At 45.2% G+C, this 24,753-nt stretch overlaps 3 protein-coding genes across 9 annotated transcripts in view; 2 read left to right on the top strand and 1 right to left on the bottom strand.

Moving 5' to 3' along the window:
- The window catches only part of selenoi (selenoprotein I), an 11,545-nt gene extending 676 nt beyond the window's left edge, over nucleotides 1–10,869 (top strand). Inside the window, exons 1-10 of one of the 2 annotated variants that reach the window (XM_035617666.2) lie at nucleotides 804–991; nucleotides 2,268–2,336; nucleotides 3,004–3,112; nucleotides 4,897–4,971; nucleotides 6,187–6,449; nucleotides 6,540–6,648; nucleotides 6,739–6,787; nucleotides 6,883–7,063; nucleotides 7,208–7,387; nucleotides 7,534–7,599. In XM_035617666.2, the coding sequence (XP_035473559.1) occupies nucleotides 869–991; nucleotides 2,268–2,336; nucleotides 3,004–3,112; nucleotides 4,897–4,971; nucleotides 6,187–6,449; nucleotides 6,540–6,648; nucleotides 6,739–6,787; nucleotides 6,883–7,063; nucleotides 7,208–7,387; nucleotides 7,534–7,599 (1,224 nt within the window). In that variant the 5' untranslated portion in view covers nucleotides 804–868. Of the gene's footprint in view, nucleotides 1–803; nucleotides 992–2,267; nucleotides 2,337–3,003; nucleotides 3,113–4,896; nucleotides 4,972–6,186; nucleotides 6,450–6,539; nucleotides 6,649–6,738; nucleotides 6,788–6,882; nucleotides 7,064–7,207; nucleotides 7,388–7,533 lie in introns of those variants that run through there. The other variant, XM_035617667.2, reaches the window with a different exon arrangement.
- Nucleotides 10,870–11,418: 549 nt separating this feature from the next.
- On the bottom strand, nucleotides 11,419–16,146 carry fbxo16 (F-box protein 16). Of its 3 annotated transcripts, none has more exons than XM_047328711.1 (9): nucleotides 16,068–16,146; nucleotides 15,395–15,524; nucleotides 14,875–14,910; nucleotides 14,534–14,740; nucleotides 14,263–14,427; nucleotides 13,884–14,140; nucleotides 13,076–13,187; nucleotides 12,416–12,659; nucleotides 11,419–11,930 (listed from the first exon to the last, which is right to left on the bottom strand). In XM_047328711.1, the coding sequence occupies exons 2-9, from the start codon at nucleotides 15,488–15,490 to the stop codon at nucleotides 11,869–11,871; spliced, it is 1,179 nt and encodes a 392-aa protein (XP_047184667.1). In that variant the 5' UTR covers nucleotides 15,491–15,524; nucleotides 16,068–16,146; the 3' UTR covers nucleotides 11,419–11,868. The 3 variants fall into 3 exon arrangements, with proteins under 3 accessions (XP_047184667.1, XP_035473562.2, XP_035473563.2); XM_035617669.2 differs by having other exon boundaries at nucleotides 15,395–15,521; nucleotides 16,019–16,143; XM_035617670.2 differs by having other exon boundaries at nucleotides 15,395–15,521; nucleotides 16,068–16,133.
- Nucleotides 16,147–17,724: 1,578 nt separating this feature from the next.
- fzd3a (frizzled class receptor 3a) overlaps nucleotides 17,725–24,753 on the top strand; it is a 29,077-nt gene continuing 22,048 nt past the window's right edge. Inside the window, exons 1-2 of one of the 4 annotated variants that reach the window (XM_035616779.2) lie at nucleotides 17,725–17,888; nucleotides 18,937–19,541. In XM_035616779.2, the coding sequence (XP_035472672.1) occupies nucleotides 19,341–19,541 (201 nt within the window). In that variant the 5' untranslated portion in view covers nucleotides 17,725–17,888; nucleotides 18,937–19,340. Of the gene's footprint in view, nucleotides 17,889–18,018; nucleotides 18,167–18,936; nucleotides 19,542–24,753 lie in introns of those variants that run through there. The other 3 variants (XM_035616776.2, XM_035616777.2, XM_035616778.2) reach the window with 3 other exon arrangements.

Genomic DNA, 24,753 nt, shown 5'->3' with positions numbered 1-24,753 from the left:
AGATACGCGGCCGCCTGCGTTTGTTTTATTTTGAAAGCGGCGACCGGAAGCGCCCGTTGTTTACCGCGTCTCGCTTGCCGTTGGCGCAGATGTGCTAATGGTTAGCTAGCGTCCCTTTCTCTCCGCCGGCGTTTGGATACGAATCGAGGCGCAATGAGCGTTTCGCCCCCTCCCCCGTCCGTGCAGAAGGCCAGGACCCCCCCCCCCCCCCCTTTTTGTCATGCTGTTGTTGATCCAGTGGACTGTTGGGGGGGGGGATAGTGGAATTACCTGTAGACGCTCGACAGTGACCACAGAGTCGTGTGATCGAACGTGTAGAACAGTTATAACCTCTCTCACAAACCCTGTAATGTATTGTATGGATATGGATGAGCGAAAAAAAAAGGAGTGGCAGTCTTTGCATGGATGTCTCACAATCCAGTATTGATAAGGAGACAAAATATTGGCCCCTCCACATGTATTGGTTTATGTGTATTTATGACTTTAGGACCCCATTAATAAGGTGTAAGCTGTGTCATTTAAATGTAAAGCCTTGGATGTGTGTTGTGTGTATATTTGTTCACATTCCTGCTCATGTTCCTTGTCCGAGCTGAGGTCACAGGGGTCACGCTGTAATGTTCTCTTTTTGGACACTGTGGGCAAACTTTTCCTGTAAGATGTCTACGATGTAATGCACCCCCCCCCCCCCCCCCCCCCCCTTTTTTAAATTTCTTCCATGAATTTCTTTTTTGGAGCGGTGGCTCCTTGTGCCCCAAGCAGGAGAGCGGAGGATGACAAATGACAGTGAACGAGAGGATCGTGGCTCTCTTCTCATGCAGCGCCCGTTCTCCCTTGAAGGTGCACAAATGTGCAATCGCAGAAGCAGACGATGAGAGCAAAAGATTGTCTTCCGCCGATTTCCCTCGCCGTGTTTTTCACGCTGCCAGGCATCTCTCTGCCGCTCACGTCCTCTGTCACACTTAACAGATCGCAGTGTGTGCCACCTCCCCCGGTGCGAGAGTAACTTGTGTTTCCGTCAGTGTAACGTGTGTGTGAGTGTGTGCGCTTTTCATTTGTATAGTCCTGTTTGCACAGGATGAGGGCATGGATTGTGGCTACCCTCTCTGTGTATGTATACGTACGTGGTGATGATTCATCACGTTGGCTGCTTCTAGTCGGTTTGAGGAACAACTTATTTTTTATATGATCGAGGCAGTATTAATCCAAGTCCAAAAGAAGTTGAATTAAGGGCAATTCAAGATGGTTTTAGATTATCTGAAGATGTCTTCACATTGCCTTCAACCATGTCCACTTTCCCTGGGTTCAACCTTTCATGGACAACCATGACCTGGATAATTGAGAATCTTCCCAGACAGACCCTTGTCGAATTTCCCCATAATATGTAATTATGAACTCTGATAATTAAAATCCTCATAATGGATTAGATATTTAATTGTGCGAGCCCGATATAAGCTTGTTTACATGCAAGGAAAAAGTGCCCAGACGTGGATGGATCTGTGCCCTTTGTTGGCTATATTAGTATTTACTGCTGTAGTACAGTGTGAATCCTGAGTAAGCACCAACACAAGGGAGTTTACAGCTGTCGTGACAAGACTGCAGTCAAAAATCCTTGGTTGACCCTTTGTAATCCAAAACGCAGTCCTTTCCTAAGTTTAATAACATCAAACTCAATCACAGACAACTGCCCTCCAAGAAGACGAACATCAGAGAGGCAGCATTTGCTGTAAAGTGGAAAACCTTGTATCACAAAACACCTACAAATCAGCCGTACACACACACACACGCACACCTCTTACGCCGTATGAACTCCGGCGAGGGTTCATTACGCTGCAAGCACTCGCACTTGTTCTTCACGCGCGGATAAAGTTACAGAGACTTGGATCGGGTTTGTTTTGACCCGCACGATGACAGGCAACCAAAATTATCCAGTAGTACGCAATGTAACGTGAGGCCACATGGGGCGGCTTTGGCTCAGAAGGTAGAGTCGGTCATCCATCAACCCGAAGGTCGGCTGTTCGATCCCAGCTTCCCCCAGTCTGCATGTGTCCAAGACACTTAACCCTCTGGCGGCTGTATGAATGTGATAGGGAAAAAAAAAAAGTCTAGAAAAGCGATATATAAATAGTCCATTTACCATTTACATGGCCTTCATTTTTTGGTTTACTTGCAATCGTAAGAATCCAACAGAACTCAAGTCGATGAACTCTCGTTGTGTGGTTATCACGTTCTGACTGACTGATTACTCTGCCGTATGTTTGTCTTTGCAGTACAGCGCGGTGGACTCGAACCCTCTGTCCGTCTACGTCATGCACCCTTTCTGGAACTTTGTGGTGAAGGTGAGAAAGACCTGCTCAATTTGATCTGTGTGTGGGCGAGATGCATAATTCATGAGATTTCCAAGCACATTTACAAACACACACACTCCTCCTCCTCCTCCTCCTCCTTTGTCTCGGTGTCAGAACACATCAGTCTCTCTGATTGTTACGGTCTGTTCTGGACTTTTGGAGATAGTGCGATGTTTTAAATTGTGCAGTCATGTACATGCAACATGCACAAACTGTTCCATCCTTTCTTAGATAAATTGTTCCATGTCCCTTGTAAACCTCCTGTTTATGCACTGATGCATTATATTTACTTCTCTGCATCAAGCCTTTATTTTTACATTATTCACTGCTCGACTGAAACCTGACGATTACTTTCAAGAAAATTCCGTTTCCTGAAATTGTCTCGGCCTAACAGATAATATAACTGTCCGGAATGTGTGACAAAAAATAATAACCGTAAGTGAACGAAAGCTTGCACATCCTAACTTGATTCGCACTAGGTGCTGGGAGGTGATAAAAGTTTGTGGGAGCATTAACTGGTGTGTGCGGACATTTCTTGTCCTCTAAAGATAATAACTGTCTCATTATGTAATCAGTGTTATTATTACAATGAGAGGACTATATTCAAGAGTGACGGGGGCGACGTGTTAATTAACTTTGCCATCCTCTTCCTCCACAGTTTCTACCGACATGGTTGGCTCCAAACCTGATTACGTTCACAGGATTTATGTTCCTCGTGTTGAACTTCCTCATGTTGGCCTCCTTCGACTTTGACTTCACTGCCTCTGGTAGGTCCTCCACACTGCCGATCTTCCCCCCAGGGCTCTGCACGAGGGAATGTCATTCAGTTTGTCTTTCCCTAAAACTACAGACCATGTTAGTCTAGAAGATGGAGGATCTTAATTTTGTTTATTGAAGGCAAAGTCCATCACTTACTGAAATATGATCATGCCTGTGATGAGTCAGGGTGATAACTACCGCATGACACTCTACAAACACACACACACACACACACACACACACACACAATAACCTGCCACAATTATCATGTACATGAAATCTAAAGCATAAACAAAGATTGGTGCAAAACTGTGCAAAGAAACTGTATGTCTCATATAGTTAATTCCTTTTTATACACATAGCTACACGTGTGGGTACGCAAAGTAAAAACACACGCAGTCTTTACTCATACTCACTCCAACATCTTTGTAAATGTTGGTCAAAATGACTTTGCATTAATATTTGCTGTGTGAGGTCATTCCCCAAAAGAAAAGGTTAACCATATGATACAGACATGTTAATGGTTCACCTAAAATATGCTACGTGGCAGTTTAATACTCCAGTTTGGACTTTCTCTCCAGCTTTAGATTAGAGTTTAATCTGGGTTAAGTCGGAAAAAGGGGAAAGTCATTGGCCTAAAACTGTGCACTTTCACTTTCAATAAATGTATAATTTTATGTTGAATTGTAGAGTATTTGATCTTATGAATATTAAAAACAAACAAATTTCTGAAGAAGTAAGAAACGAGAATGTGAGATTTTCCCAAAGGTGGCCGAGAGGTACAAGAGCACCAGTAGGCTGCTGAACACGAGGTGAAACACTGCAGCAAGTGGTTAGGAGGTACAGGAAGTGTGCCATTCGAGCGACAACGGAAGGAACAGTGGCTGTCTTCCAAAAATGACGGCACATTTACAATTCACTATTCATGCAACCTCGAACTGAAGAACAGAACAGAACAAGTGAGTCCTTTAGACTTGGCACAAGGATTATCTGTGCAAATTGGTGTTGCAGCGATTGATCAGATCATTTTGCTTGAAGTCAAACTCTACAGACAGTGTCCAAGAAGAACACCAACGCTCACAAAGTGCCACAAAACTCAAAAGATTAATCTTTACCAAAGTTCATGAAGAGGCCTGATCAATATTTGCAGTAGCTTTGTACATTTTTAAACGTGTTTGCCGTGGCACTGGCCTGGACTAGTGACCGAGTGGCACTGACTGTGAAACATGGAGGTGCGAGGGCACCGACGAGGGGATACATGAGTGCAATAGGTGAAGCAGGGATGTTACAATGAATGCAAATATTATATACCTAAATATTTGAATCAAAAGGTGACTCACAGTCTCTAGATTCTTGGCCGGGGAGGAAGTTTCCCCCACGATAATGATCCCAAACACACAAACATCTCGCACACCCCTTGACTTGAATCCAATGGAACAGCTTCAGAGTACTCTGATGCAACAAAAGCCCCGCAGCAGGGAGCAGCTGAAAAGAATCATCTGTGAGGAATGGCAGAACGTCTCTCCACAGATTTGTGCAAGACTGGAATAATCCATGTCGTGAATAAAAAAAGTATAATAAAAGAATGGGAGCTCGCTAACAAAGAGTGTGCTGAGCTTTTGCTGCGGTTTAACTTAGACCTTTTATTCTGGTTTAATTAGTGAAACATTCCTGTTTTTCAATCTCATTGGCTTTCATTTTTCTTGGGCTGTGGCAAAAAAAAAGAAAGGCATTTTGTTCAATGCCGTGTCTGTGTGGTGTGATTTGTATATTTCCGTTCTTTGTGTCTCAGCTGCAGGACACAACCACGTGCCTAGTTGGGTCTGGGTTGCTGCAGGGATCTTCAACTTCTTGGCATATACGCTGGGTGAGTCCTAACCCCCCTGTCGACCCCGTGTGTTGTTCCATCCCTCTCCCTCTCTGACTGTGTGAGAGGCTCGGGGGGGATTCTTCTAGTACAGTGCTTCCCAAGACTCGCAGCGCAAATCAATCAGATTATAAAAAGAACTGGTCAGGGTTAGTCTTGTCTGTAACACCCTGTAGACAAGGATATATTTAATTTCTCCGATAACATGATGCGTGTTGTTGAAATGTGGTTATTTTGTCAATGAGGGAGACGAGATTCATGTAGCTCTTTCATCAGGTAGAAGCAGATACCAGTGTCAGCGCGATGCCACACGATCAATCAGCAGAATCGTCGTCTGAGAATATGGGAGTGCAAGGAGCGCTCGTTGTCGAGATAGCGGAATGAAAATACGGACGTGCAATTTAAACGTGAATTCATCTGTGGATGTGGGATGTGATCATACTCTATCATCCTCAGTTGGCTGTCAACAACACAAAGTGCAGATTCCATGCAATCAGTATTTAAAGGATCTTGTAATTTGCAAGATACTGATGTGAAAATCTCGCTCTGACATTACTCCTCAATCCCAATCTCTGCACTGCTTCAAATAGTAACTAATGTTTCGTTTCTTGTCAGAGTTGCCGTGGAAGTGCAATGCATACATAGACTGTGGAAAAGTATTTGACCCCTTCCTTATTTCTTCAATATTAGTCACACTTTAATTTTAATATGAACAACACAAAATGCAGGTTTTAACTGATGATTTCACTTTCACACAAAAGCGACACAAACCTACCTGGCCCGATGTGAAAAAGTTCTCGCCCCTTCAGTTTTTAAATCAAACTCTAATCCAAATTGAATTGATAATTGGGTTCAATGTCGCTCCCAAAACACCCAGGCATGATTACTGCAAGACCTGTTCAATCTAAACAACACTCAAATAGAACCTGTCTGGCAATGTGAAGTTGGCTAAACTGTCCACACAACACAAAAAAGCAACACTTGATACCGCCATCTAAAGAAATTCAAGAGCAGATGTTCAAGAAGTGTGTGAGTTGAGCGGTTGGAGGCAGGAATGTGGCTGTTATGAAAGACTTGGTGCAGTTATGTGAGCGTGGGCTGCAGCTTCGGCTGAAATGCTAGACAAAAAGAAAGAAAGTGTGAATCAAGTGAAAATGTGTTTCTATATAAATGCTGTCCCATACGTACTGACCTGTGCCTCTCCGTTGTGTACAGATGGCGTGGATGGTAAACAGGCGCGTCGCACCAACTCCTCCACGCCACTGGGGGAGCTTTTTGACCACGGCCTGGACAGCTGGGCCTGCATCTTCTTCGTGGCCACAGTGTACTCAATATTTGGGCGTGGCGAGAGCGGCGTGGGCGTGGCCACGTTGTACTACATTCTTTGGGTGGTGCTGTTTTCCTTCATCCTGTCTCACTGGGAGAAGTACAACACCGGGATCCTTTTCCTGCCCTGGGGATACGACATCAGCCAAGTGGTAAAGACGCACGCGAACACTCACATTCAGTCGCGTCCAACATTGACGCACCAGCCCTCTGATGACTTGATGTGTCTTGTCTCCCTCCAGACCATCTCCCTCGTTTACATGGTCACCGCTGTGGTCGGCGTGGAAACGTGGTACCAGCCAGCCCTGTTTCACTTCCTCTACAGAGACTTCTTCACCTTCATGATCATTGGTGAGCCGAGATCGGTGGAGCAGCACACATTCATTCACTCTGCCGTAGCGACGCAACGCCACAATAATGATTTTGTTTGTTGATTTCCAGCCTGTTCCTTCACTGTGACCTTACCCATGAGCCTCTACAATGTCCTGAAGTAAGTTACGTTTTCATCAGCGTTTTCAATCATACGCTGTAGTAATATGTTCTACACCCAGCGCTCTGAACCGTTCCCTCCATGTGCCGTCGCAGGGGATACCGCAGCAACACCCTGAAGCACAGCAGCCTGTACGAAGCTTTCCTGCCTTTCCTCTCTCCCGTCCTCCTCTTCACCCTGTCCACCAGTTGGGTGGTGTTCTCTCCATCCAACATCCTCGAGCTGCAGCCCAGGATCTACTACCTCATGGTGGGAACAGCATTCGCCAATGTGACGGTGAGTCACCTGGTTATCCCCACACGCACGCACGCACGCACGCACGCACGCACACACACACACACACACACACACACTTGTGGTCGTGACGACCTTAACGTAGAGTCCCATCTTCACGTGTTTGCGTCTGTGTTTATCTTGCAGTGTAAGCTGATCGTTTGTCAGATGAGTAACACGCGTTGCCAGCCACTGAGCTGGATGCTGCTGCCCATGGCGGTGGTGGTGGTGTTAGCGGTCACGGGGGTGGTCGCCAACGAGACGCTACTACTCTATCTGTGGACAGCTGTCGTCATACTCTCACACATACACTACGGTGTATCAGTGGTAAGAGCACACACACGGAGGCCTCTTCCTCTGGGTTGCAGGTGAACTCGTTCAGAAATCATTTACATGGATCTCACATTGAATGACAGAATTCCTTGTTATCTTCTTCTTCTTCTCTTATTTTATTACATTTTTTTCATCGCCAGGTACAACAGCTCAGCAACCACTTCAACATCTTCGCCTTCTCCCTGAAGAAGTCCAACAGTGACTGACAGGAGGAGGAACGAATTGGCTTGAAAGGAGCGGAGGTTTAAGCTCCTCCCCTTCTCCACTCTACCGACACTTCACTCTCATCGCCGCGGAAACCACACCCACTCCCCTGCATCCACGAGGACGCCGCCGTTGGAAATGGACTATGGCCCTGTTTTTTTCCCCCACTGTCCACAAACACACACAAAGATACGACACGCACGCACATTCCTGACCAGCCAATCAATCGGCCAAACTCTGGTCTCGGCGATGGGGCAGGGGCCCGGGGGCTCTGGCTTCTGCCATTGGTGATTGGCTAACTTGGTTTGGCCAATGAGGTGCAATTGTTTCCTACGGAAATGTGCTTCAGTCGTGAGGACAGGAGCCCAGACGAGCCATGCACACGCACACACACACACACACACACACACACACACACACACACACACACACACACACACACACACACACACACACACACACGTTTATTCTGCTTTCATGCAGATAATCTATATCTTGTGGCAGGTGTTCCAATACAAGCGCACACACACACACACACACACACACACATACACACACACAGTATTATGAATGTATAATATGCCTTGGGAAAACACCATTTCATTTGATTGCATTAACAGAAAGTAATGCTATTTCAAACTTGACAAACCTCAGAGCTCTGGCCACGCGTGGCTCACTCATCCACAGCCGGGGCCCCGAAGTTTAAGGGTTCAGTCACCTGTTTATCATCGGATGATTTTCAGTTGGAAAATCTCTGCGATATCTGTTTATAGCTATATAATTATATATATATATATATGTCTTTGGGGTTTGGGGCATTTTATTTTCAACGAAATGAAACGTTAAAAAGAAAATGATCAGTCCTGTAAAACATTGAATAAATTGACCTCTAATTAATTAAACATTCAGCTCTGTGACAATGAGTAAACAGAGTTGGATATTGACCAACCAGGGCAAGAATTGACCAGGATAACCTCTGACCCTTTGAACTCTACTAATCTTTGACCTCTGTCTGAGCACTGGCCTCCTATAGCCCTCCCTTACCCTCTGAGGTGTCGTGTTTTCATGCTAATTTGTTCTGGGGGGGTTGTTTTTTTTGTTGTTGTTGTTTTTTTTTTACACTTTTGAAATATACTTTGATTGGTATTATTTGCTGGTCTGTTGTTATGGCAACGGTGTGTGGTTGAGTCGCGCAGCGCTTGAATGAAGAGTGTGTCCAAAAGCCAGAAATGGAGCGGACCCACTCTGAGGGAACAAGCAGTTGCACATGGACACCGCAAACACCACACAACATCGCCTGGTATCAGTCTCCCGCGCGCACACACACGCACACACAAAAACACATACATACTGTTATATACTGTCTGTCAGGTAACTTGTGTATTGCTGCCTTTGGTTTTTTTTGTTTTCCAGTCTGTTAAACAATGTGTCTGTGTGTGTGACCCTAGCTCTGTTTGGTGAAGATGGATATTCAGTGGCAGCTGCAGGCTGGAAATTGAAATTCTCTCTTTTTTAGTTTTTCGTATTACAACATAGACGGTCAGTGTGACTTTTGTGTTTCTGACCCCGTTCAAAAATCGCTTTTGGCCTTGTCGAAAAAATCCGCAGTCATGTCTCGCTGTGAGGACATTCATCTAGAAAAGAATAGAAAGGTCTCAGCTCCGCTCAAAGAGTTTGACGGTTCAAGCTCGGCCCCGATTGAGACCGAAACAGTGGGAAGCCAAGACTTAAGTTTTCTCCTAAAGTTTTTTTTTAAACCCCAGTTCTCAACCAGACTGGAAAAGGGCGACGGGGCTCCGGTTCACATGTCACGCCTCCAAAAAAACAGGCGCAACCGATGAACTGCAGTTTCAGTTTTCACGAAGGGGAACCTTGTTCTAATGAACCAGAATAACAACCGTTGGGGGAAAGCCTCCAACTCGCCTCGCGAGTGGCAAGTTTATTTGGGAGCTAAATGTCTGAAGGTCCAGTCACAGTGGTAATTGTCATACTTGATGATTAAATGGTGCGTATGAGACATCAGACGCACTGGAGCAAAATGTTAAAAAAAAAATATATGCTTGTTTCTGCAACTTCCGATTTGCTCGCGCGTTTTTGTACATAAAACTGTGTGTGAACTGTGAGCGACAGTGAACACGGAGGCGCAGCCCTGTAAATGTCCCTGAAGTACCATCTTGTCTGGGAGGAACAAATAGACCCCTACCACTACTACTGCCATGGTACCCAGCAAAGTATCCCACGTCGGTTTTCCTGCGTCTCTGCACTGCGGGCTGGGGAAAGCTTTGTCACGCAGTGGTGAGCGCGTCATAATCGTTGACATTTTGATTTTAATGAGTCTTTTTCTTTTCTCTTTAAGCGAAGCCCCGCATCTGTGACTGAAGACCATAGATTGTAGTGACGTGAGAACAACTGATTGTGAGATTTTGGGTAAAATGCACTGTCTGGGTATGTGCAGATCTGTGTGCTGTTGATGTATGGATGTATGCTCCTGTATGTGTGGATATCTGTGTAAATACATACATTTTTTCCTCATTTTTGTTATTTTTTTTAAATTTTAAATGCGGTTGTTAGGGGGTTTTTTCTTCTTTTTTTCTAATCCCTTGACAGGTGAACTGTAAGACCAGGAGACGATGCCAATCAGCCGTGTTCCTGTTGTGAGATTCAAACCCCGCAAAGCCACAGGACTGTCTTTTTTGGCAGCGCGTGCATCCGACAACAGCCTTTTTGAACAATTTTTCATCTCTGCTGCTCTCCTGGCTGATTGGAATCGTTTCTCCGGGTCATAATTCTGGGCTAGATTGGGGGCTGCAAAAAGCAAAACAACAACTACAAACACTGCTAGATACAACAAGGCGTTATCAAATCAAAGTAGCTAAATAATCTGCCAAGCAGCGAGAGAAATGTAAGAGAAACAGATGAAGGCCGAAGAAAAATTGAGAACAAAGAAGTCTCTCATTCATGGCAGATAAATTCCTTAGGTCTCTTGACATGTTCATTTTCACAGCTACTTTTCTGTGCATTTTTGGTAGTGTGCTCCTCGACTTTACTCACCACTTTCTAGGACAAACTGCCCCCTCATCCTCATCATCATCCTCCTCCTCCTCCTGGATCAATGACCCCAAGCTTTTCAAATTGTGACTAAAGTTGTTGTCTAATGCTGCTCTGGCAAACACTCCGGGGCTTCTTGCGTGGCTACTTGTGACATTGTATTTAACCAGTGAAAGAAAGGACTGTCCAGAAAAAAGAATTAAAAATGACTTTTTCTTAAATCATGTCGCTGTGTCGGAGGCAGAAACGTTTGTGGTAGTTTCCTCTTTTTAAAAAAATGCTTGAGTAAAGAGCCGAAGTTCATTTAATGTCCACTAGAGACCAGCATAGAGCAGTTTTGAGCCTTTTATATTTAGTAATTTGAACACAAGTAATTTTGTTTCTCCACTTTATACATAGTGTCATTTAATTAGGTACCATAAGGTTTCACCATATCCAATTTAGGTTGTTTTTTTCGCCCACAAACATCGGATGAAATGTTACAGTCGTGCGATTGTAAATCACAGTAAAACGTAGCAAAAGCTGCAGAGTAAAGAAATGTGCCGACATCAAACCACTTGTCCAGTCGTGTAAAAGTATGCTTCGAAAAACATGACACAACATGCACTACATAGAGCCTCCATCAGATTGAGATGTAGGTTAATGCATGTTGTTTTAGTAACAGATAATAATAATCATTATTATTATGAAAATACCTTTTTGGATTAGATATAGTTAAAGGTGGCTGCTGTCATGGAAACACACCAAGTACAGTATGACTTCAAAAACAAATGTTCACTTTTTCAGGTTTATTTTCTAAAATCAATCAAAAAGATAACATATATATACACACACACACACACACACACACACTCGTATAAGAGGACAGGTCAAAATTCAAAAAAATCCACACCCTTGGCAAACTGTATGCATTAACACATCCAAAATGATAAATAAAAATACTGTGGTGGGGGCATAAAAAAAAACATTTCTAAGGGATATTTATTCCAAGAAGTGTTAACTTTTTAATAAAACAAGATAGAATGTTTGAAGTCTTGAATCAGTTTCATAATATAAAAAAAAAAACTTTTATGTAAATGTTCTTTACCAGTGTCTGTCTCTCCTCCATCCAGCAGCATTTCCACAATAGTTTTGCAAAGAAATTGCAGCTGGTGCCACGCATCATGTCCTGACAATGTAGTTCTGATGTCTTCCTGGAAGGGGGGGGCCATGTGCTCCGCTCTTCATCGCTGAAGTGTGCGTGTAGCAGGCACGAGCCACGGCTGAGCCGCGAACAGTGGTACACCTGGGATTGACGATGATTTACCACTTCACAAATCAGAAATCCAACCAAGTCATGGTTAAAACATTCAACATAATAAACCAAAACCTAGGAACTCAAGCACCTTTCCAAACACTGACACCAAGGCGTGCGGTCATATTAGACTGCCTACAACTGGACGTTTCTTCGGAAGAGTTGTCTGTATAAAGTTGTTTTACAAAGTGAGCTGCCCAGCATCATGGGCATGTATTTTTACGTATTGTGTTTTTTAATGTAATGACTGAATGAAATATGTGTACTATGTGCAGCATTCAAATAATCAAATGCTTTTAAAAAGACTAAAGGCTTCAGTTGCAAGGCTGCACAGTAAAACAACATGTCTAATGGGGGTCTGCAAGTGACTTTCTTGCAGAATCAGACAATTTAAATCCATAATTTTTTATCCTGGATGCGTTTCTTGCCGTGTGGTTACATCATATTCAGCCCAGAGAAGTGTGTGTGTTACTCACTGGGAGAGCTCCGGTTCGAGCGTCGGGACGCCCTGAGCGCCTCCATGCTCAGCCGGGGGACCGCCAACCTCGTGGGCCCTGGACGGACCCCGGCGTTCCACTGGGCCAGGCGCAGCAGGCTCCGGGCGGTCTCCTTGGTGATGGGCCGGTCGTTACCGCAAGGAGCCCGTTGGGGTTGAGTCTGTGTTTGATGATGAGGAGGAGGAGGAGGATGTTGGGGTCTGCAGTTGGAACTGAGGAACATCTAAAGGAGGAGAAGGACAAAAGCTTGCAGATGAACTGGGGTTACCTTCATGAACGTGTTCAGTATAAAAACATTTAAATATACTAAATTGAATATGATTCAAGGGTGTATTGTTATATTTCACAGTAGTTGCATGAAAAAAGATATAAGAAGATTTCACCAAAGCCAGACTGGTGCCCTCTATCTCACCCTTTCCTCAAACCCCACCATCAGCGTGATTTGTGCTGTGCACCCCCCCCAACACCTCCCTCTCCGAGCAGCTCATCATTAACATGCACATCAGTGTAAACTCCATAATGCATGATGCCCGCCGGTCACACTGTCCCCAGGGAATCGTCCAACGTTTTAATTGCCTCCCTTTAATATCAGACAAGGAGGTCACAGTCACGGCGATGACGAACGGCGTGTGCGTTTACCAGAGATTTGGCTTTGCGGAGCTTGTACGTGGCCTCAGACGGGGATTTCTTGCTCCCGTCGCGTGGCTGCGACGTGCTGCTGTGGCAGGTGGTAGCTGAGCTTCTCATCTGCCTGCAGGGAGACGACCGAGTCAGTGAGTGGCCATGACACCACCAGCAAAACACACATCTGCACCGCTTTTGCGAGAGAATATGACCAGATGTTGCCTGTCTTTTTTGCAGGCAACATTTTAATCTCTGTGACCTCCTGATGAGGATTAAAACGCGGCTGTGGTAGTGATAAAACAGGATTTTGTTCCACAACACTGCGCATTCACCTTCAAAAATTATATTGTGTGTGTGTGTGTGTGTGTGTGTGTGTGTGTGTGTGTGTGTTTGTGTGTGTGTGTCTGTGTGTGTGTGTGTGTGTGTGTGTGTCTGTGTGTGATGATGTATGATCATAAAGATTGTTGCCAAACAATCAAAATCATATTGTCTGAAAGTCCCATATCAGCTGTAGATTGTATTTTGAGCTCTGCATCAGGATAACCAAAGAAGAATTAGGGAATCCAGCATGTTTCATGCGAGGATTACAGATCAAGTGTTTCACACATGTGTTTTGCTTGTTTGTTTGTTTTTTAATTTTTGAGGCTGCTGTGCAAAATGATTTACATGACTGTATCCCGTCATGATTAACACACATCTCAAACATTTTAAATCCTGATTTCCCCCCTAAATCATATGATATTGCAGTAGTGTGCTTCACCAAATCAATAGGTGCATGGAGTTTTCCAGGTGCAAAGTTAACACCTGCTGTCTACAGTCTTACGCGCTCAGCGCTTGTGTGACGGGGTCCATGTTGTCCAGGTAGTTGAAGCGCAGCGTGTCTTTGGGACGTCTGTCGGAGTCTCTCCACGGGGGAAGTGCAGTGGGCTGCTTGTCTTTTACTGAGCCGAACCTGAGGCCGCTTCCAGCCCGCTGGACAGCAGCCTCTTGACTGAGGAGGGCCGGTCCTGACGGATGTGCACGCCTGCTGCTGAGCGCTGTTACGTCTGGAATCACAAATTGCTGTGGGGACGGGGCAGTCTGGAGGCGGGCGGAAAAAAAACTTTGTATGACCAGTTTATCAGTGCATTTTTGATGTGGTCACCCTGTCACATCAATTCATCCTGTGGCCATAATGCTGATTCTGGGTCTGATCTCCTGACCTGCGGCGGGCTGAGTCGCAGCTCCTGCACAGACTGGATGTAGAGTCCCTTCCAGACGCCCTGCTCCAACGGCGTGGGGGAGGAACCGGCGCACCAGCCGAGCCGCAGACACTTGGGCATCCACAGCTGGTCCAGCTCCACGATGCTCCTCCAGTGCCAACTCACCTGTCCACAGACGGCAGGAAAAAAAGGTGTCGGCGTGTTCGTTTTGATTGTTCGGCCACCCGTGCAACGACGCCACGGGTCCACATTTTGTGTTCAGTGTTTGTACCTGTGCGCATCGACAGAGGCTGCGTGGGTCCAGGAAGGAGAAGATGTAGAGGCAGAGGGCTCTGGGCAGCAGGCAGGCGAAGTCTGCGGCCTGCAGGGGGAGCCGACCGCTCACGCTGACGCTCAGGTACCTCAGCTGCTCCCTTGAACAGCTCAGCACAAAGTCCTGCAGCACCGCCCTCCGCTGACCGTCAGACCACCTGTCGAACTGGCGCGAGAAGAACGTGATCCAAACTCTCCCAACGAGTTGGACTCAAAGCGGACACCTTTCTGCGAGACACTACACAGTAACAGTTCATCCGTGCAGTTGGTGCATCTCTGTCTGTGTGGTTTTACACTCACCCACTTTGCCAGCAGGGCCCGTCGCTCTTCAAACACCTGCAGGGGAGAAGAGGGAAAGCTGGAAATGGTTCAAAATGGCACCGAACTTCACTGTTTGGACCAATGAGATGACTGATTACATGCAATGAGGTGGAAGTGGGGGGTCTTGTTTTATCAAAATGAATGGTTCCCGGACCCTTTGGACCAGACAAAGGTGCAAAAGGCCTGTTTTTGTCTCAAATCTGTGCCTCGCTACTGCATAAAAACCTTGAAACAGTACACTTTGAGAGAATTTCAACACTTAACTTGACTAGATGTTTTAAAAGGACAGACAAAATTGCAAAGGTTCTTTTTTTAAATCCACAACTAGCGTTCCAAAGGTTCTCATCTGATGGCACTGACTCATTTGTATGATGGGATCTCATGGAAATGTCCTCTCGCCAGTGAGAATGATGAATAAATGACTGGATGTGTTGTTGCAAATAACCATGCAGATGCGTATTTATTCAAATGTCGGCCGGAGAGACGAGTTGGATCTGACCTTGCTGTTAGCCGCAGGGTGGCTCAGAGGCGTCCAGGCGCTCAGTTTTGTCTGCATCCCGGCACGGTGTGCAGGTGACCTTGGTGCTTGCGGCATCTCTGGATAATACCCAGGTATTAGTGATGTGCTGAAATACACGCAAAAAAACAAACTTCATCCTCGTGCTTGATGCTTTTTGCCCACGTTTTGAGTCTTTGTGTAGCATATGTGCAGCATATGTCTAACATTTCCCACCATAGAGCTATGCCACTTGACAGCATCTGCCCGAGCACTTTAAGGCTTATGTTTATCCTCCTAAGAAATATGAAGTTACATAACACGCTAGATTTTATCACTCTTGAAATGGTTTTCATAAATAATGCCAGATGTGGATGCTGGAACCCTATCAGATTGCTTTTCTTTGAATACCCTCCACCGTTACCTAATAGACCAAGCATCTCCATGTGTCATTCTTCCTCTTGTAAAAAATATGAAGTGGGGGAAAATGGCAAAACTCCAACCTGACTCGAGGCACGCACACGTGCAAACACATGCACAGACACACACTTTTATAACTGCAGTGTGATACAAGAGAGCACTGCGTACCAAGGAAGGTAAATCCCACTCCTGTAGTGTTTGACTCACCATCACTTCTCCCCGGCTGACGGAGAGAAATAAAACCGACTCAACACACCTGCTCACGTGCTGACTCCTGACGTCCTTCTTTGTGTCCCTGCACCCAACTTCTCTTCTTCGGCTTCCCACTTCCCTGTGCACAGTTTACTCGTTTCCATGGTGACATTGTGTGAATGCTCCTCCAACATTGAGAGAGAGGAGGGAGGGAGGGAGGAAGGGAGGGAGGGAGGGGGAGTTGCTGCAAAGCAAACCATGGTGGTGGAGTGTGCAGGCCTCATTGGCTCTAATGATGACAAATGCAGTGCAGCAGGCATATGCTATACAGACCAGCTGCCTCGGATACTCTGATATTGCAAAAAAAAAAAGATTGCAAACTTCCATGTAGACAATACTTGGTAAATATTTTTGGACACTGGAAATAAACAGTTGACAACTTGAAAAAGAAAAATCCTCCTGAAAGAACAGGTCAATTGCTGATCAATGTCACATACATATACACATCATACAAATACATTGGGTCTGCCTTGGATATGATAAATAAGTGGAGTATATGAATGTTTAAAACATTAAGTATATGTATCATGTGGGTATCTAAACTTCACATTACTATTATTGTTACTATTGCTATTAATATGGTTATAATTAGCTGTAGTAGAAGTAGTATGAGCAGGTGTCGCATTAGTATTAGTATTGTTAGTCTAATATAAATGGATCTGTTAACGCAGACTAATATAAGCGTTTGCTTCTTAGTTTTCTATTGTATGTCTCAGTTGCATTTTAGGGGGGATTATTTTCCAGTCAGAGGAGGGGTTTTTTCACTCAAAAGAAGAAGGTCTGGCCGCTCGTGCTCGGATGGTCGATCGTGCGCAGCAGCACAGACAGAAAACCTGCTGTGCAGAAGGCAGAGGGAGGAGAGCCGCGTCAAGTCAAACGCGCAGAGATGGATCCCAACCGGAAACATGGCGGTTTCTCCTTCAAAGTAATGTCGTAAAAACCTGCCATGGAGAAAATGGTTTGGATTTTCAGTTAAGTCAAATAGTAGGCTGTAGTTTTGTGCTATATGTCATCATGTATCATATACCATTGTCATTCATATTCATGTTCAACTACTACAGTTCATTCTTGGGATATTAAGTATTCTGAATAAAAGGTATCTGAACAACGCAAACATACTCCAGTGCAAGTATCAGCAAAATCAAAATGTACCAAAGCAAATGTAGGCAATTGAAAAAAAACTGGCCCCTGTGTAAGACATATTCTTTTATGTCATATTCATATCATATATGACTGTTAATACTAATGCATCAGTTCATATGTATAACACTTTGTGGCTTGTTGATGCAGAGTAAATTCAAGGAAAATGTTTAATGTGGTAGTGTTGAATTAATATAATGCAGTGTAAGCTTGTCTTATATATTCCTTTTTATTTTATGGGAGTGAAAAGTACAATATTTACATCTGAAGTACCTCAAAATTGTTCTTAAGTGCAGTAATAAAGTGCTCATACATTCAAACAATCAAAATGATTGGTTGTATAATAAATAAATACGATAAATAAAACTGTGAGGGGTAGGAAGATAAAAAAAGTCAAAAGTTCTTTATCTTTCTGCACATTTGAACCATGGAGTCAGGAGTTCCAGTTTACTGGAGAGGCTTTTAATTTGACGGTTGTAGTTGGAAGCCATTTTTAAAATGTCGCGGGCTTGACCCTTGAGAAAGAGGGAGGAGGACAGAGGAGGAGGAGGTGGAGGACAGGAGGAGAGGAGAGGAGAGGAGTGGAGGGCGCAGGCAGAGAGAGGGACGCTCATTCATTGTTACCAGCCGGAGGACCGGGCGGAGACCCCGTGGCCGCACGTGAAATTGTCTGCACAACACCCAGGTAAAGTTACCGTTAATTCAACCTGGTTAGCTAACGGGCGTTAACCGGCGTCTTTTTCTCACAAGTAGCCGCCTCCGTTACCGCCCGGCGCGGCGCGGCTCGGCGAGCGACCACACCGCCGGCTGCGTTACATACGCGGGCGGCTACTATCAGATGGGATGGAGTAACCGTCATCTTTTGTCCGCGCCGCTTCGCGTTTTTCTCTCGGTTTTAATTCAACTATTAGTTTACTCAGTCCGGACACAAGCCAACGACCGAGACCCCGGTCGTCCGGTAACGTTCGTAACACACAGACACACACACACACGCTCATTCACGAGCAAGCGGTTAATTAGCGACAGCCGTGCTAGGAGCTACGGGAGGAGCCCCCGGTGACCGCGACGCACAGGTGGACGAACCACGCGCACTAATGGTCCCATTTAAGAGCACACGCCATTATATTAATGAAGCTGGTTTCACGTTTGTGTTGAACAGTCCGGAAATGCGAAGGAGACATTTTTAATGGGTTCATCTTTTATTGCGTGTCAGTGAATTGGGAAGGCGTTATGGGTGTGTACTGGTATGTGAATGGGGCGATTTCTGTTGTGGGGAAAAAATGGCTAAATTAATACATGTTTATGAACAGAAGCTGGTTTTCAAATCACACCACTACAGCTACACCAATATTAAGGAAACGCAATCCATAAAAAAACAAAGTAGTACGAAAAAGCTGTAGATATGTTGATGTATGATGGATCTTTCTTCTGTATGTAATTTTTCAAACAGTTCATGATATATTGCTGTTAATTAAAGCTGCTAATGATATAATTCATCCACACAACCCACCACCACAGTGACCCTACAAAGCAATTACCACCCCTGTTGAAAAAAGAGAAAAAAAAGCCTTTTGTATGTTTTCCCCATGCGCTCTGTAATTAGTCAAATCTTCTCTTCAGAAGAAGGTCATTTACATTATTTAGATGAGAGGAAAAAAAGAGTTAGCATGTCTAAAGTATTTGAACTAAATATACAGAATATATTTGACATTTTGTGCTTTCTATTATTCCAGATTGCAGACCAAACGCCATCTCCGAGCCGGGGTTGTCATCGGTGTCTCCCGGAGGCATCCGTCGATGTCCGTTTGTGGCAGGAGAGGGAGGAGTCTGACGGTGCAGCGTCTTAAAGGACCACGGCATCTCCTCAGGTGATGGAGCGCTTGTGGTGACACACAGTGATGGATGCCGCCAGCTTCAGCCATGGCCGTGTCGGATTGCCCTGCCCGAACCGGGCCATTCCCCTGTGAGCTGAAGAGGAGGCAGAGACGACCAGACAGACCTTAAGCCCCTCGCCCCTTCCCCGTGAATGAGCCAGAAGCTTACGGGGCTCAGCGCCTCATCTTAACCAGCCGTCACCTGGGTCTTTCCTCTCTCTCTCTCTCTCTCTCTTTCTCCTCTCCCCTGTAACGGACCAGTCATGGCTCTCCTGTGGGCGCTGTCGGTGTCCATGGCGACGGTGTGCGTCGCCATCCCCATGGATGCGTCGGCAGGGAGCCACAACCTGTTCACCTGCGAGCCCATCACCCTGCGCATGTGCCAGGGGCTGGCCTACAACTCCACCTTCATGCCCAACACACTGAACCACTACGACCAGCAGACCGCCGCTCTCGCCATGGAGGTACGGTACACTGCTGACATGTAAAGAGCTTTATTCAAGCATCAGTTTCGTTATGAGGGATAGTATGTATATTTGCAGATTTTTTTTTTGCTGATAATCAACACTGAATGTTTCTTTTTAAGGATCAGAAATCTGTGTTTTCCCTCTGTTTGGGTTGGAAAATCTTTTGAAACATGATTCACTGGAACATGAGCCGATGTTTTTGGTGCATTTGCAGCCGTGTGATCCACCACACCCATTCAGTGGACACACTAATGCCCAAAAGAATTGCAAAATAAAAATAAAAGATGAAATATAGAATATAATTGCAAAGGATTTGACCTAGTCATGGTTGCAGACTAACCTTTTGTCGGAGCGGATGATGATACTGATATCTAATGCAGTCACATTTTTAGAGATGTAATTTAAAAAAAATAATGTCATACACCAGATTACCTTCTATTTTTCGCAGTATTGCCTACCAAGTCATTCAAAAGCATTGTGTGTTATTGAAAAGTATTAGCTAGTATTTTTGCAGCTGTTCTCCAAAAAACTAAAAAGGAAATTTGGTTTATTTGAGAAATAATGTATTTTTGTGACATATTTTTTGCTCTTCACTTTCTCCCTGTTACTGAGGTTTTCTGATATTTTTTCTTCTGGCAATTTTTCGAGCTGAAACAATTTGTTGCTCAGTCTATTAGTTGATTACTATTATTTTTATAATTCATAAATGCTTTCTGTCATTTTTAAGGCAAAAATGCCAAATCAAGAACGTAAAATTGACCACGACTAACCGATATCTGTGTACAAATATCTGCTGCATATTGATTTTTAGCCTTCTGCTTAAATCGTTGGGTTGGTAGTGTCAAACTTGTGGATGAAGAACACACATGGGAAATAAATCCACTCGACTTGCACCTGAACAATGTAGAATTTTCAACTGTAAGGTGTTATGTTTTGAGAGACATAATTTTTACATTTGGATCATATATAGTAACATGTGGAATGTGTTTCTGCTACATCAGTAGCACAGATAGCTATCCCCACAGCTTGGTGTGTGTGCTGAGAGTTGGTAATATCAAAGTGCTAGCCTACTTTAATTTGGCTCCTCTAGCTCCGGGGACTAGGGAGTGTATTGCCAAAACATTAGGCAGAAAATTAAGTTTTAGTATTTTTCCCCGGAGCAATGAGAACAGTGCATTATTAAAACTCTTTAACAGGACAAGCTGTCCTAAATATGTGTCTGACCACACGTCGGGCTGAGACGCGTAGCTCAACACGTTGGGACTTGTCACATCAGTCATTGTGAACCAAAAAGTATTTTGCACAACAGGCTTCTGAGCAGTTATCCTGGGCGTGAAGATACCAATCTGTGCTTCCGTTTGCTTCATCTGCTGGATTAAATCCCTGATTCCAGTGTTTGGTCCACGTTTTATTGTTTCAACGCTAGATAATCTATAGATTAGCAGCCACAACGTCTCACTGTTGTAGCGGTGTTATCCTCTTTTAAACGTCGAATTTAAAACACAATCATGAAGCAGATGCATCGCCTCGTTAGGTTAATCCCGTCCTCTGCATCGGCTGATCTTTCTGCTAGCTCCATCTATCGAGCAATTACTGGCCAGGCTGCACCAAAACGAGATCGGATGCTCTATTGTTTGAATTATCTGCCTTTCTACGTTTGTGCGCACATCGGCCCATCCGTCTTTATTTATCTCAGTTTATCCAGACTCAGCACCGTGCTCCCATTGGCTCCCGTTCCCTCCATCACTTTTACCCTTTGACCGCGCCCCGCCAAGCGCCTGGCACGGCGTTGATGTTGAAGCGCGGAGCCCCCGCTGACCATCTGTGCCTTGTCCACTTTGCAGCACTCAGCGTTGAGTACAGAGATGGAGGGTGGGAGGAGCCGTGTGGCAAGAGAAGCCAGGGTTATGTAACCCTAAGAACACGCCCTGCCCCGGCCATGGCAGCATCACATGAACATCGCACCACACCGCCGCTGCACTCACATTCGCAAGAGACGCAAACTCTTCTCCTGTTCGGCCTGGCTGCTCGTACTCACGCTGTGTCCTTGCTTTTGTTATTGTTGAAATATTCCTGGGTTTACTCGCTCTGCCCCGTCTGATTAAGATGTCCATAGTGTGGTTTTTGATGGAGGCTTACAGGAAAACACAATCAGATAGCGAGTGTGGTGTCGGTTGAATCACGTCCTCGTTGCAGAGACGTTATTAACCCAGTGCCGCGTTGCTCCGAGGCCTGGGGAGCTTTCTTTACACCTCATCACACTGTGCGAGTTGCAGCGAACAGAGAGAAGCACTTCTGTTTTAGATGGTGTTCACTTTGATTTGTCACGGACTCACAATTAAGTCTCTCTTAGCGCTCAGAAATGCTTGTTGGAAAAACACACGGACACCGAACGGATTCCAAATAACGGAGACTGCGCCTCTTGTTTGGCTCTCGGTTTTCCCCCCGATAACTCGCCCCAGATCCAGTTCATGGGAGAATTCAAAGCCTGTAAGATGTTGAGGGCAGCCAAATGAGAATTGACAGTTGATTTTAAAGGGGAATTAGCTCCACTGAATAGCCATGGTAATGATGATGAATGGCGTTGCACCATGGAGAAACTGGGAGTTGGACGAGAACCAACGCCTGCCGTTCGTGCAGTTTTTGTCTGAAAACCCCTGAAGTGGAGTCTTAGTGGATATCTTCTTCTTTTTTTTTTCACGTCTTTGCTTTTTCTCAAGGTTTTTGTCTTTTGGGAAAGTGGGCCTAATTTATATTATCATAAACATTCACATTTCTTGATCGGTTGAGATTAAAATGTGTGATTCACATCCTTAATTACAGACTTTGTAATACTTTTTGTCTAAGGTTGTCCATTGGTGCAGAACAGACGATTGTGTGGTGAATCTGAAATATTGAAAAGTTTTGGGGGTTTTCGTTTCACTCAATTGCACAGATTCTTCTTTTGATGGCTGCATGAAAAGGAGACACCAGAAGTGAGGAGATTTCCAAATACCATTCATTTTCTGTCATCGGCGTTCGTTCTTTGCTCCGTCTGTAAATCGCTGACCGACGAATGACCTCGCAGCTGAAGTGGGGCAGCGGCCTCGGGGCTGGGAATCTGCTATTTCTGTGCCACAGTGATACTATGCCACGCTCGTAAGATAAGTGGGAGCGTGGCGGATTTAACTGGCATTGCGAAAAGAAAAAAAGACATGGGCTGCAAATCCCCCCTTCTTTGGAGATAGACGCACAGTGGAGCTACCGGATGAGTGTAAAGCAGCGTGGGCTCCTCACGGTGAATCAGTTCGGGTGCTAGTATGAACTGTCCTTGGCATCCAGAAGAGAAGAGATGGCATCAGTGATGATGTACAGTGTGTCAGATCTTCTCTTTCTTTTATGAAGATTAGGTTTGACTTCACAAATGCTCCTACGAATGGCGATGTTAACGCCTTTTTGGTATACGAGAAATGTGCTGCAAACCACACAATTCATACACATTTACATGATTTATATATTCTGCTAGAATGATACACTACGATTTTCTTAAAGGATTTAGGGAGAGTGGAAACAGTTCCCTCAGCCTGGGACCAAAGCGTACCATTATAAAACCCTTGCAAAAGCCAAATCATTGCATGTTTTGAAGGGAAAACGGGTTCCTTCTTCTCTCGTGGTTTGCTTCTCAGATATTAAGCAGGAAAAAAATGATACTATGTTATCTGGATGAGGAAAGACTGGGAGATGGGGGGGTGGTTTTCAGAAGTAATGGTTGAGGTAATGAGAAAAGGGCTTGCTGTTTCAAGGACAGACGGGACGAGCTATAGCGTCGGGGCTAACTGAAGATGTTAATTAAATTACATTGATAAGACGGGTTGTTTACATGAAGTCAAGGGCGAGCCAGCAAATCATTTTAAAAGGCTGAGATAGGAAACAGTAAGTCTCATGGATGATTGTCCTCGGGGTAAATTCTTTGAGAGGTCAGTCTTCCTCAGTCTCCACAGTGGAAATTAAAGATGCTCTCGATTTCAGCTTTTTTCCTGGTAAATGTCATGTTGTTTTGTGCAGGGGGTGTGCAGCGACACAAACTCCAATCAATGGTCTCTTTTCTAATCTGCTCAGTCCCACTTCCACTCACTTCCTCCTCCTTTGAGGTTGTTAAATCAGCCTCTTGTCTCAGGTTTTACAACTCGCCCAGATAAACTGTGTCATGTTACAGCTGCTGTTCGGAATAACCTAGATACCCCACCCATGCTGTGTGAATGAATTCTTAAGGGAGAGGCGAGGTGTGTGTGTGTGTGTGTGTGTGTGTGTGTGTGTGTGTGTGTGTGTGTGTGTGTGTGTGTGTGTGTGTGTGTGTGTGTGTGTGTGTGTGTGTGTGTGTGTGTGTGTGTGTGTGTGTGTGTGTGTGTGTGTGTGTGTGTGTGTGAGAGAAATGCTGATAAAGCTGCGTGGTGGCTGCACAAGTCTGTTAAAACATGCTGCGGTAAACTCTAAAGTGCTTCCTTTAACGTGCATTTTATTGTGTCATCTAGTGAAGATGTATCCCGGGCTAAGCGCACACATTCTCTCACGCACACACTCACACACACATGCACTCTCGAGACACATGCAGACACTACATGGTCTGATAAATCCTACATCAGCGTGACCCGGGCTATAAAAGAACCTCTTGTTTTATTTAATGTCCAACACCGTGTTTATTGGCTGCGGAGTGAATGAGGAGCACATCCAGAATGCAAGTCGCTGGTCCACAACAACCTCCCCCCCCCCCCCCCCCCCCCTCGCTCTCTCTGTCTGTGCGCGAGTGTGTGCGCGACATTACACACTGTCAGAGCGCAAGGTTTTTAAACACTTTCTCAGTGGTGAATGACACGGCTGAATTGGCGACCCATCCCTCCTCTCTCTCTCTCGGCCTCCCTCTCAAACCCCCCCCCCCCCCCCTCCTCACCCATCTCTTTTGTCCTCCCCCTCCCCCTACGCAGGGCTCACCCGTTGCCCAGGAAACAGTCCCAATTGTGCTGTTAACAAAGGGAGCAGAGGCTTTCTTGCCTCCCGGGAGGTGGTCCCCTCCGCCCCGCACCCTGACCTCCTCGAACCCCGCTCTCCTCCTTCCTCCTCCTCCTCCCTGGTGATGCATCACTCGTCACCATGGCGCTGAGCTTGGAAATTTGGAGAATTGGAATGGCAGCACAGGAGAAAGGAGAGTAGGGGGGGGGAGTGAAGAGAGGTG

This window comes from Scophthalmus maximus, chromosome 18, assembly GCF_022379125.1.
Source record: "Scophthalmus maximus strain ysfricsl-2021 chromosome 18, ASM2237912v1, whole genome shotgun sequence".
NCBI lineage: Eukaryota > Metazoa > Chordata > Actinopteri > Pleuronectiformes > Scophthalmidae > Scophthalmus > Scophthalmus maximus.
Note: the sequence above shows the minus strand (reverse complement) of the source record. Positions and strands in the feature narration are given on the sequence as shown.